Genomic DNA, 13135 nt, shown 5'->3' with positions numbered 1-13135 from the left:
TGTTACACATACGTACTAGATGCTGCTACAATTCCTTTGGCATTAAGCCGGGGGAGTCTTAAGAGCCGGCTCATAGCCCCAGCATTGGGGGGGGGGGGTAAGATTGGATGGACCTTCCAAAGACTAACAGCAGGTGCTCTGGTTCCTCGTCAGCATGCACTGCAACAACAAGATAACAGCGGCTGGAGCCCAGCACCTGATCAACAGCTTGCAGAAATGCCCCTGGGTCCAGACTGTGGCGTAAGTCTCCATCTTGTGCAGCCATCATGTGGTCTCTGGGCTGCTTCATCACTTGCCACTTGTGGGTGGGAGTCTCCTCTCCACACACAAGTCAATGTGTGATGGAAGCATCCATGTGAACTGTCCCCCCCTTCCACCCCCCTGGTTTGATGCAATTCCCTTCATTCCCCCCCCCCCTTATATACAGTATATCTCTCACCCAGCATCTTGGCATTCACACCCACACAGTTTTAAAAAATTTGTTTTGCCCCTCAGAGAATCTTTTCAACAAGGTGCAAAGGGCTGGCCCATCTCTGTCCCTCCAGCCACACACCTTCACTGCTCCTCTTCCTCCTTCTCCCTGGATTTAAAAAGAAAGAGGTGGACAGAGTAGAAAAAGTGTGGTGGGTCCGATCGACAAGACCCTCTAGCTTACTGCTCTCATTTCCTCTCTTCTACACTTCTGCTCCATTCTCCTCTCCTCCTCTTTTTGAATCCAGGGAGCAGGTAGTGACAGTGTTGGGGAGACAGGTCACTGCCAGGGGAGGGGGGGGACACAACATTGGACACACCACCGCAGGGGTCAGGAGATCTTGGGCCAGCCCTGGGGATGCAGCCGGTGACCTAGAAAAAGCTGAGTTTCTGGAGGTCCACCTCTGGCTCTGCCTTTTCAACAGGCAGGAAGGACATTTTTATTCCAGTGGGTGTTTGGCTCTGCTCACGGGAAGCTTGCAAACTGCTCCTCTGCGCTGTTTCGCCTTAGTGACCACTTGCTGCTTGAGGAGAATGGTTCATTTTCATTCTGCTCTTGAGCTTGAAAAAGCCACCAAGGCTTCAAGAGAATTAAGTACCTATATAAGGGCAAAGTACGTGTAACGCAGGATCTGGTGCCCTTGCTTTATCATGCGTTTGTGATTTTCTCTTTTGCCTTGCCTCCCAGATTGTGGAACTCAACCATTCCCTACGGGGTCCTCAAGCATCTTCAGCAGCTGGATTCTCGAATCAGATTGTTCTAGATCCACTGACAAGGAGGTGAGGATTTTTGATATGTGTAGATATCTTTGACCCTGTACTATAATGGGGGGCTGCAAGGAAGGGGAGAGGGGGGCATTTTTCTTGGCTGTCATAGAACCTGTTGAGTCCCTCTTAAACAGCAAGTCCTCATTCACAGTGCTAGCCGATGCATGTCCACTCAAAGTAAGTCCCATTGTGGTCAATGGGACTTACTCCCAGATAAGTACATATAGGATCGCAGCCTTAAAGTTGTCGCTAGGTTCTTGAAAACGGCAACGTTAAGTGAAATGACTTATAACAAAGTCAATTTTATGGTTGGCTAAATAGTGGTGTCACTAAGGGGGGTGGGGGGTGCAGGCCGCACTGGGTGACATGCACAGGGGGGTATATGTGACACCACTGCTGGCCAAAAAATTTTAAATTTTGGTATTTTTAAGTAATACCATCATGTTATATATCAATTGATGGGTAATTTAATGCAGAATGCAATGAAACAAACAGCATTGAAGTATCTCTAGTCTATCAAAAGATATAGCCAAAAAACCAGAAGGGTGGGGCAATGGTACGTCACCATGTCTACCTCCCAGTGCATGGGACGTCCATCACAGGAATGATGCACTGGCCTCCTGCATAAAGTGACGCCACTGTATGTAAACAAGAGTTACATTCCTACAACACATTTCTGGGCACAAAAACATCACCCAGATTCTAAATGAAGACCCCAAATACTGTCTAATATTAAACACTGAAATAAATGTGAGCTTTCCAGGCTGGAGGAAACCCAGGCAGGCATGGGGAGAATGTGCAGACTCCACACAGACAGTGGCCCTGGCCGAGAATCTTTTTTTTTTTCCTCCTCAACTTTATACCAAAACAACTTTATATTTCTGCCCAACGTTGCACAAACGCAACAGGGATCAAACGTGTCCACCAGTGGGCTGAGCCAAAGGACTTGCTGTAAGTTACAGCCCTAGAAGAATCTTCTTGCCGGTCCTGTGGCGCCATCTGTTGGTGGCCCCCCTGCAGTACAATTTTACTTCCTCTGTTTTGAGAACTGCTGAGCTATTTGCATACCCCCAGCTCTAGCCAGGAGCATCAGAATAAGGGGGCAATGGGGGGCTGCAGAAGATGGAACAATGTGCAGGGCTCACCTGGGTCTGATTCAAAAAGGCAGCCCTGATTAAGGGCTGTTAGTAAAGATGCACCTTCATTTTGGGGTGTTTGGAACTTAAGAGGGGGGGCCTGAAGAAGGATCCCATTAAGGAGTGTCTTTGTGACTTGGCAGTTGCTGCTCCAGGACAGAACTGACATTACCTTGGTGCTTCGTGAATGGGGGGAAGCCTCGACAATGCAGGATGGAGAGCCTCACTACAGAGCAGCGCAAGAGTGGGATGAGTGGTCTGCGAACACCCCACTGATCCAAGACATCCTTTCTCAAGCTCCTTGGGGGAACCGGGGTTGTGCTTCACTGCTGGTCCCAACAACGCAGGGACATGCAGGTCATCCAGGGTACTAGACTGTTGGCTGAAGCCATAGCTTGGACTGCTCTCCACTTGCACGACCCTAAAGATGTGGGGGAGGGCAGCACCCATATCTCCAGTGCTGGTTCATTGAACAGTCCTCACTCCTATAGGGTTTATGCTGTTTATAGGGCCCTGAACCTATACATTCTGCACACCCAGGGTGGGCTGGAGACATAAGCTTGACCTGCTTCCATAGCTGAATTAACAGTAAAAAAAAAAAAAAGCAGAGTCTCTGAAGCTAAACTCCATTTGGATTCACCCCAAGATTGCCCTGAATAGCATCAACACATGCTGGAAGGGGTTAAATGTATGTTTGTATAGGATTTTTTTAATTAAAAGAAAAGTCTAGACAGTTACGGGGTGAGTAAGAGAATGTACAGTTTGTATAATCATGAAAAAATATACATTAAACTGAACAGGTTGTGCCAACGATCTCGTTTCAAAAGCATTCTGTTTGATGGCGGAGAAGATAAATATTTCTGGCATTGGGTCTTCAGAATGAGGAGGAATTAAGGTGGGCGCTCAGTCTCTCATTCCAGGACTTGTGATTCACATACGATGGTTGTGGCTACAAGATGTGGGGACCGTGATTACACAAATATGGAGAAGGGGAGGTCAGTGGCTATGAGTCACATGGGCTGTGTGGAACCTCCAGGTTCAAAGGCAGTCTATCTCTGCCAGTTAAGAACAGAAGAACAGCCTTGCTGGATAGGGCCAAAGGCCCATCTAGTTCACCTTCTATCTCACAATAGCCCACCAGATGCCTGAGGGAGCACACAAGACAACAAGAGACCTGCGTCCCTGGACCACTCCCTTGCATCTGGCATTCTGAGATAGCCTATTTCTAAAACCAGGAGGTTGCCCATGGTTACATCATGGCTTGTAACCTGTGTTGGACTTTTCCTCCATAAATCTGTCAAATCCCCTTTTCAAGGCATCTAGACCAAATGCCAACACCACGTCCTGTGGCAAGGAGTTCCACAGACTTATGACCGGTTGCTGGTTGACTGGGGGTGTTAAAAACACCAGACAGAGGAGGGTTGGTGTCCTCCTGCACTGCTTGTGGGCTTTCCACAATCTGGACCACAATAGGAAGGACTGGCCACCATAGGAAGAAGAGTGCTGGGCTAGGTAGACCCAGTGTGATCTGTTTCAACGGGACTCTTCCAAGTTTCTTCTCACCTTTTGGGACTTCCAAGTTCATGTGAAGTCATATTTTTCCAGGGGCTTCCCATTCTCTCACCCCTAAATGCTTCTGCGGAGCAATAAAGCGCCACAATTCCAACTGTGGTTTTGGGCATCTCTTATATTCACTGAGGCAATATACAAAGGATCATTATGTCTACATGCAACACAAGTGTGACGATTCAGCTGTGGCCCTCAGTGCTGAAATTAATGCCACGTTGTGGGTTTCACGGGACAGAACCATGCTCACTCAGCCCACTGACCTGTGTACCTGCGTCTCTGAAAGAGGCTGGCTACCGATATATTGCTTAAACGAGTGACATTTCAACGCTTTCCAAAATAGCTTGTGATCAGCCATTAGTAAGACTTACAAAAATACTTACAAAATCAATTCCTCTTTGTAACACTGAAATGGCAAACGCCATCATTCCCTGCCATTATTTCCTGTCTTCCTGTTGTGTTTTTAAAAGCTTGAAAAGGCAACATTTTGGGTGGAGGAAATGGCTTTTGGAAGCACCCCCCCCCAAAAAAAATTGCCACCTGATCTATAGTGTGTAAACATCAAATAGATTGTCGATTGGAGATGCTTCCCAAAGGAAAGTGCTTCCCAAAGGGCTACGGTATATGGGGGGGCTTGTAACACTTCGGAATAGGTGTGCGTGTGGGAGGAGAGGGGTGTAATAGCTCACACTAAAGCTTTCCCCACATCCAAACCTCTCTGCAGATGGAAATTTTACACAGCAAGACTCCCAGCCTAGCCTTCCCTATGACACACAAAGTGGGAAAACTGTGATACAGAGCAAAAGTCGTCCAATCAATCCTCTCCACTTTGGAACAGTGGCATAGCTAAGGGGGGGAAAGGGGTACACCATCCCAGGTACCACACCTTGAGGGGGCATCTTAGAGGCCTCTGAAAGTCACTTCCATTTTCACTGAAAACTGGAAGTGCCTTTAGAAGGCCTCTAACCTATTATACGGGAAGGGTGTTAAAATTTGGGTGATGTTAAGGGGGTATGGGGTACGAGGGGGTGTTAAAAATTTTTGTGCCCCTAGATGCCAGATGCCTTAGTTACATCACTGTTCTGGGATGATACCAATCCATGAGGATTGAATCCAAGGCCAGCCTCGAGACACTTTCCTGCTCCGAGCACAATACACTTGGAGAACTGGATCTCAGAATTCCTCACACAGAGGATTCTGAGATCAAACTCTCAAATTGCGCATAGCTTCCACATAACGTCAAAGCAGTGCCCCAGTGACCAGTGTCTCTCTGCAATTTTGCAAAGAGCACCTGACCTGCATGCTGATGTCCCCACATACCTAGACCTGTGGGCTGCTTGTGCAACAGACATAGCCCTGACGACCCCCCCTACACAAACACACACACCCCCTGACTCCGCCCCCTTCGGAACAGATCCTGGTGGTTCATTTCCAGGTCCTTTGAAAACTCTGTGCAAATAGCTTTTGTTTCGCATAAAGATACAATGGCGTTTACATGAGCGGAAGCCCTTCCAGAACGTCTAAGCAATCCTGATTACTGAGACAAGTTCCTGCAGAATCGTGGCAAAACCCTGAAAATAGCGACACCGGAGGAGAGGCCGTGCCCACGATCCATCTGTGCTTGTCAGTCCAGAGTCTCTTCCCGTCTTCCTTCAATGGCGACTGACGCTCAAGGCTTTGTCACATCGGGACTTGCGGAGGCCTGGCTTGGTTTCCACATGTGCCACAAATCTGAAGAAGAAAATTACAAACGCGTGGTCATCCCCTTGTTGGGTACATTTCCAACTGGGAAGAAGGACACTATTCATTTCAGTGCAGAGGCAGCCAGGGCTGGCCTTAAGCAATTTGACCACTTTGGCCCCACGCCTGAGGGTCCCTGCACTGGTGTGGTGAGCAGAGCACCCCACAGCTGGCACCTTGCTCTGCAGCTGATGCTCCAGCATGGAACCTTCCATGCCGAGGCATCGCGAGTGTGGTGAGAGCGTGGCGAGTGGAGGATTGTAGCTGGACAGCTCTCCCTCCTGCCTGTCCCAGGTCTGATTGATTTGAAATCCCCCCCCCCCCACCAGAAGCAGTTGGAGGTGACGCCACTGCTGGGTGCCTCATCCTGGTGAGTAAGGGGGCCGTGGGGGTGCCAAACCCTCAAAATTGTTTTGCATTGGGCCCTGTAGCTCTTAAGGCCAGCCTTGGATGCAACCTTCCCATGGTGCCAAGTGAGTATTCAGGTGCCACGAAGGAACCAGAGCGGGGAAAACTTCTGGCCCACACAGCCCCAATTCTCCCCCCCCCCCCGAAAATTCTCCTGCTCTAAAGCTTCCTCAAGTATGGATATCCTGAGAGGGCTAACCAGAGGCAGGATGTACCATTTTGATTTCCCACCTAGCAGATTTATGGGGGTCAAATCCACAGGGTCAGCTTTTACCAATTAGGCCAATTGAACCCCTATGTATATGCTTTTACCAATGATAGACAATGAGGCTTACTCCTAAGTAAATGTGGATAGAATTGCAGCCTTTGGGATGTTTGGGGATTTTTTTTTTTAAATAGATCAGCAACTGCTTAGGAGGGTTCTTTATTTTAAATAAATTTTAAAACTTTATTGTAAACTTTTAATTTACTTTCTTAATTTTATTTTGTCGTACGGTGGGGGGGGGGTGTTAAAAATTTTCCTGCTTCATGATGTCACATTTGGCCATGACAACACTTCTAAGTTCATGACATCACTTTGGGTGGGTCCTGACAGATTATCATTCTAAAAAGTGGATCCCGGTGCTAAAAAGTTTCAGAACCACTGGTCTAGCCCCATTTCTGCTAGATTATTATTATTGTTGTTATTATTATTAACAGTATTTATATACCGCTTTTCAACTAAAAGTTCACAAAGCGGTTTACAGAGAAAAATCAAATAACTAAATGGCTCCCTGTCCCAAAAGGGCTCACAATCTAAAAAGATGCAAATGAATACCAGCAGACAGCCACTAAAACAGACAGTGCTGGGGTGAGGTGGGCCAGTTACTCTCCCCCTGCTAAAAAAAGGAGCACCCACTTGAAAAAGTGCCTCTTACCCAATTAGAGGGGATTAAGGGATTCAGGGGAGCTCCACCAGGGTTTTGTACCTATTTGTGCTGGAGCACTAAACACTGGGCACATTGGCACATTGAGAAAGAGATTCTGTTCAGTGCTGCTTGAGACTCAACAATCAATATCTTTTTAGGTATGTGAATGGATAGATCCTCTGCTGGGTAATTATGTTTGATACTTATGGGTTACTCAGCATAGCAGAGGTAATTCGTTCAAAACTCTTTGTGCTTTTAGTGCCCAGCACACAACCACAATTGCTGATGCTTTAGGTACCAATAAACTTTTGCAGAGTCAGGATTCTCGTATTTCTCCTTGAGATGGTGAAAAAATGCACTTATTACACTGGTCCGCGGCTGCAGCTCTACTGCACAAATTCCTCGGTGTAAGTTCCACTGAAGTCAGGCCAGCTTCCTTCTGAGTAACCTTGAGTAGGTAGAGGTGGGTTTGTTTTTTTTTAATGATAATGAAATAAAAACACATAACACCACTTGCTGCACTTCTCATTTTTGTAAAGAAAAAAACAACACAAAACCCTGAAATTTGTGGAAAAAAATAAAGTCATTCTCTAACACCTCTACATGTCTGTGGCTGCATCTCCTGTCACTATACTACCTATATCACCTACCTAGTACACCTTTAAAGTGATTATAATTTAAATATGAACATAAGAAGAACCCCACTGAATTAGGCCAAAGGCCCATCTAGTCCAGTTTCCTATATCTCACAGTGGCCCACCAGATGCCTCAGGGAGTACCCAAGGCAACAAGAGACCTGCATCCTGGTGCCCTCCCTCACATCTGGCATTCTGGGATTAAGTAGGCTATCTACTTAAAACAAAGGAGGTTGCACACACCCATCATGGCTTGTAATGTTCCATGAGTTCCAATGAATGGGGATGGACTTTTCCTCCAGAAATTTGTCCAATCCCCTTTTAAAGGCATTCAGGCCAGATGTCATCACCACATCCTGTGGCAAGGAGTTCCACACACTGGGTAAAGAAAAGTTTCCTTTTGTCTTCCTTAACTCTTCCAACATTCCACCTGAGTGGATGTCCTCTGGTTCTGGTGTTGTGTGAGAGGGAAAAGAACATCCCACCCCCTGCACAATTTTGAATGTCTCAATCATGTCCTCACTTATATGTGTGTCAGAATAGGATTTTGCTCAGGAGGTGCTTATTCACATGCCTGGCTAATGACAGGTGTGAGTTTCATGGTCCCCTCCTGACAACACTGGATGGTGACACAAAAAAAAGTCCTTCGGGAGTCCCTTTGGGGCTATGGGGGCAAAAGTGCTTCTGGAACGCTTTGTTGTGGATAACTGAAATGATGACCAGCGGGGCTTTCTGTTGGTGCTCTGAATCCGGGTCTGAGCTGAAAAGCCTAAATTTTCTAATTACATTTCTGAGTGGATGTTGATCACCAGGTGCTTAATGTGGATCAACTGTAGTTAATTTCATTGAAGCTTCATTAAGCTGCTGACTGCATAGGAATCCATCTGAAGCACATCCATTTATATATTTAAAAGGCTTCTGCTGACTGAGTCTCTCTGCTGAGAAATAGCCTGTGTTTTTCAGTGAGGCCAATAGTAAAACTAGTTTTAGGGGAAGTATGGGAAATGAACTAGCAAGGAATGGGGAAGAATGGGTTAACTTCCTGGGAAGGGTTCAAGGTGAAGATGCTGTCTCTCCAGGAGGAGGCTTCTTGGCAAGGAAGCAAGCGGCCACAGCTGCTGGTGGTCATATGAAGCCCTTTCCATTGCATTGCCTTAGCTTAGGCCAAGACTCATTATCTCTCAGTCTTCCCTACTGTGAAATGGGAGCAGCAGAGGACCGGTGCAGATGCATAAATAGGACTGCCAAGTGACAGCAGTGAAGACACACTAAAACCCCCACAATCACACTACATGGGTAGTGCACCAGCTGATACCCTTAAACTGGACTAGTCTAAGATGCGTCGTCATGCCATTTACCTACATGTGGCCCCCCACAGCCCCCTTCCGCTGGGCTGCAAAGGGCAGAAGACATTACCTAGCAGGGTATAAAATTATGTTGGAAGGACATGCTTGGGCCCAAGATGCTTGCTTCAATCTGGGTGTAAACACCCTTGAAATCCCTCCACCTTTCCTGCCAATTCCTTAGTCCAGGCACCCTACAATACTGTATGCGTAGGAACAGAAGAACATCAGCAGAGCCCTGCTGGATCAGGCCAAAAGCCCACCTAGTCCTGCTTCTTGGATCTCACAGTGGCCCACCAGATGCTGCAGGGAGCCCCCTAAGGCCTATATCCTGTTGTCACTCCCTTGCACCTGGCCTTCTGAGGTAGCCCACTTCTAAAACCAAAAGGCTGTATATACCCATCATGGCTTGTAACCTGTGATGGACCTTTCCTCCATAAATCTGTCCAATCCCCTTTACAAGGCATCTAGGCCTTTGGGTGTCACCCACACATCCTGTGGCAAGGAGTTCCACAGACTAATTACACACTGGGACAATAAATATTACCTTTGTTCTAACTCTCCCAACACGCGATTTGAATGGATGTCTCCTAGTTCTGGTGTTGTGCGAGGGGGGCCTGGTCCATTTTTATAGCACCATAAGTACATGGGTGGAACAACAAAAATGACAATCACAGATTCACTGAAAGAGTTCCACTGAAAGTCATATGTTGCAGAGTGTCTCTTGGACCCTACTCAGAAACATCCCATCCTGTTATCATCAAGAGGGCTCTCAAGACGTGCGGCTCGATTGCCCTCGCACTCTGGATTTAAATGTAAAGTGATGTTGCTACTTCAGTTTGACAGCAACTGTTACCCTGCACATGCCTGATCTTGGAAGCTAAGCAGGGTCAAGCCTGGTTAGTACTTGGATGGGAGACTGACTGGGAATACCGGGTGCTGTAGGCTTATACCATAGTCTTTCGAGACTGAAGGTTGCCAACCAACCAAGCCAGAAAATGCCACTTACTTGGGCACCCCCATGGGTCCTGCGTCTGTCTGTCCACTGGTAGCCGCCGCCTCTTGCTTCCCTCCAAAGCTTCAGTCCCATCGTCACCGTGATGTCCCCAAAGTCTGTCACTTTCCCATTTCCCTCTTGCACCAGCTGGTGGCTGTGACAGAGTGCGAGAAGGCACCAGGCCTCGCTGGCACCCGGAGATGCCCAAGCCAGGGAGCGAGATTGCCAGTCATGTGGGTCCAAGCCAACTGCTGTGACGCTTTCTGCCCCCATCTACGTCCACACACTAGAGGGTGAGGTCCTGCACCATCTGGCCGCCCGGTGGAGGATGGTGGCACTTGGATGCCGGTTTGTCCAGGGTCTGTGCTTGGTGGCCACTCTCCAGGCAGACTATTCCCAATAGCCGTCCAACACCTCCACCTCACTGTCCAGGTCGTAGAGGCCAAGGGCTGGGTCGGAGAGCACCCCAAGATCCACCAGGGCTTGGTCCATGTCCTCGGGCAAGAAGACGATGCCCACGTTGAGGGCGATGTACTCCAGCAGGAAGGCGTAGTAGAGGACCAGCAGATTGACAAAGAACAGGCCCACGTAGAACATAGAGGGGGGGAGCAGCGGGGCAGGCGCTTGGGGAGCCCACGACTCCAGCTGGGCACAGACGGCCGAGGGCATCCAGCGGGGGCCGGATGGGGAGGTGGGCACACACCACCAGACCAGGCACAACTGGGGGCTGGTGACTGGGGCAGCAAGGCAAGGACGATTGTCATGCAGCCTTCCCCCTTCCCCCCAAAACCAGATCAATTTCTATGGGCCCCAAATCAGATCCAAACCCTTTCCCCTACAAACGGGCATCCAAAAACAGAAGAGGGGGGTTTCCAATTTCAAAACCCCCCTCCCCAATTAAGCCCCCAACCAAGCACACTAGGCTGGCAACTATGACTGAAGCAATCTGGGGGGAGAGACCTCTCTCCTCCAATGTGTCATAATGTCACTGAGGCTGCAATCTTAGATGTACTTACCTGGGAGGAAGCCCCACTGAACAGAGTGTGACTTACGTCTGAGTAGACATGCCTTAGGATGGAGCTGCCCGCTAAGGCGGCTGTACAGATGAATGCTGCAGCTCCAGGAGAATCCAGAAGGGCCTGCAGCCCCAGTGCAAAAATTAAGTGGGCACGATTGGACCCCCCACCTCTATCACTGCCGCCCTATTGATTCCCCCCCTTCTTTTCATGCAGATCTGCCTTAGAAGAGCTGCCCTGCGACTAGGGTGGGGGCAGCTATGCAATGACGCCCCCTCCTCGCCCCTCCCCAGATCTGGGGCAGCAGCAGGGGTGCAAAGCCCCCTACTCACCCAATGCAAGAGAATCCAGACGGGCTGCAAAAATTAAGTGGGCACGATTGCCCCCCATGGATTCCCCCTTCCTTTCCAAGCAGATCTGACTTAGAAGGGCTGCCCTGGGCCTAGAGTGGGGGGCAGCTTTGCAATGATGCCCCCCCCCCCGATCTGGGGCAGCAGCAGCAGCAGGCGTGCAAAACCCCCCACCCACCCAATGCAAGAGCCTGTGCCTTGCTACCTCTCAGCAATTGCCTCCCATCGCTGGGCCCCAATGTGAGCCCCTGCTGCATCAGAGCTGGGCGGACGCATCACTTCCCCAGCGCTGCAGAGAACAGCTGCTCCTGCCAGAGCCCGGAGCCCGCCCCTCGGCTGCTCCGATTGGCTGGGAGGTGTTGAGTGACAGCTCCGTGGGTGGGCTCCTAGAGCTGCAAGCCTGGGACCTGCCAGGGGAGGGGTGCACTTTGCTGAGTGCATCTCCCTTCCATCTGGTCGCCCCCACAGGACCTGGAGCCCAAGCCTATGCATGTCTACTCAGAAGTAAGTCCCATTATAATCAGTGGGGCTTACTCCCAGGTAAGTGTGGATAGGATTGCAGCCTAATAGCCTAATCCTATGCATGTCTACTCAAAAGAAAGTCCCATTATAATCAGTGGGGCTTACTCCCAGGTAAGCGTGGATAGGATTGCAGCCCAGGAGCCCAATCCTATGCATGTCTATTCAGATGTAAGTCCCATTATAGTCAATGGGGCTTACTCCCAGGTAAGAGTGGATAGGATTGCAGCCTAATAGCCTAATCCTATGCATGTCTACTCAGAAGTAAATTCCATTATAATCAGTGGGGCTTACTCCCAGGTAAGTGTGGATAGGATTGCAGCCCAGGAGCCCAATCCTATGCATGTCTACTCAGAAGAAAGTCTCATTATTATCAGTGGGGCTTACTCCTAGGTAAGTGTGGATAGGATTGCAGCCCAGGAGCCCAATCCTATGCATGTCTACTCAGAAGAAAGTCTCATTATTATCAGTGGGGCTTACTCCCAGGTAAGCATGGATAGGATTGCAGCCCAGGAGCCCAATCCTATGCATGTCTATTCAGATGTACGTCCCATTATAGTCAATGGGGCTTACTCCCATGTAAGAGTGGATAGGATTGCAGCCTTAGGGCCCAATCCTATCCACTTTTCCAGGACTGGTATAGCTGTGCCAATGGAAGTGCACTGCATCCTGTCTTGGGGAGGCAGTTACAGAGGCCTCCTCAAGGGATGGGAATATTCATTGCCTCACCTTGGGGTTGCATTTTGGTTGCACCAGTACTGGAGAGATGGTTAGGACTGGGCCCTTAATCACCCACTGGGAGCAAGTCACCTTGGGCTCAGCAAGTATGACCACTCAGCAGTCCACAGGCTGAAGCTGGGACTCATATACTGCAAGGCTCCAGCTCTCCAATCTCAAAAAAGAACATAAGAACAGACCTGCAGGATCAGACTAAAGGCACACCTAGTTAAGCTTCCTGTATCTCACAGTGACCCTCCCTTGCACCTGGCAATCAGAGATAGCCTACTTATAGAACCAGGAAATAGCACATACTCGTCATGGCTTGTAACCTCTGAAGAACCTTTCCTCCATCAGTCTGTCAAATCCCATTTGAAAGGCATCTAATCCAGATGCCCCCACCACATCCTGTGGCAAAGGGTTCCACAGACTAATGACATGCATAAGAACATAAAGTAGCAAGTGTCTGAATCCTACAATATTCTTCAACAGGCCAGATGACAAGCATGAGAAAGGAACAGTGGGGGCAACAACATCACAATATTGTGTTTTCATCTCCTT

The 13135-nt window shown here is 48.9% G+C and overlaps 2 protein-coding genes across 2 annotated transcripts in view; one reads left to right on the top strand and one right to left on the bottom strand.

Annotated features, from left to right (window-relative positions):
- The window catches only part of CIITA (class II major histocompatibility complex transactivator), a 40719-nt gene extending 37531 nt beyond the window's left edge, over nt 1–3188 (top strand). Inside the window, exons 17-19 of the mRNA XM_066640861.1 lie at nt 154–240; nt 1160–1251; nt 2519–3188. Coding sequence (XP_066496958.1) covers nt 154–240; nt 1160–1235 — 163 coding nt within the window. The 3' untranslated portion in view covers nt 1236–1251; nt 2519–3188. The remainder of the gene's footprint in view (nt 1–153; nt 241–1159; nt 1252–2518) is intronic.
- DEXI (Dexi homolog) lies at nt 3074–11555 on the bottom strand. The gene is made up of 2 exons (XM_066640574.1): nt 9985–11555; nt 3074–5672 (listed from the first exon to the last, which is right to left on the bottom strand). Exon 1 carries the CDS (start codon nt 10639–10641, stop codon nt 10363–10365), a length of 279 nt encoding a protein of 92 aa, XP_066496671.1. The 5' UTR covers nt 10642–11555; the 3' UTR covers nt 3074–5672; nt 9985–10362.
- Between the last annotated feature and the right edge of the window lie 1580 nt (nt 11556–13135).

The sequence above is a fragment of the Tiliqua scincoides genome, chromosome 13 (assembly GCF_035046505.1).
Source record: "Tiliqua scincoides isolate rTilSci1 chromosome 13, rTilSci1.hap2, whole genome shotgun sequence".
Lineage (NCBI taxonomy): Eukaryota > Metazoa > Chordata > Lepidosauria > Squamata > Scincidae > Tiliqua > Tiliqua scincoides.
The sequence above is the reverse complement of the archived record's forward strand: the minus strand, read 5'-3'. Positions and strand labels throughout refer to the sequence as shown.

Bases quoted from the DNA above. Each gene is read 5' to 3' on its own strand.
- DEXI (XM_066640574.1), bottom strand. From the start codon at position 10,641: ATGCCCTCGGCCGTCTGTGCCCAGCTGGAGTCGTGGGCTCCCCAAGCG.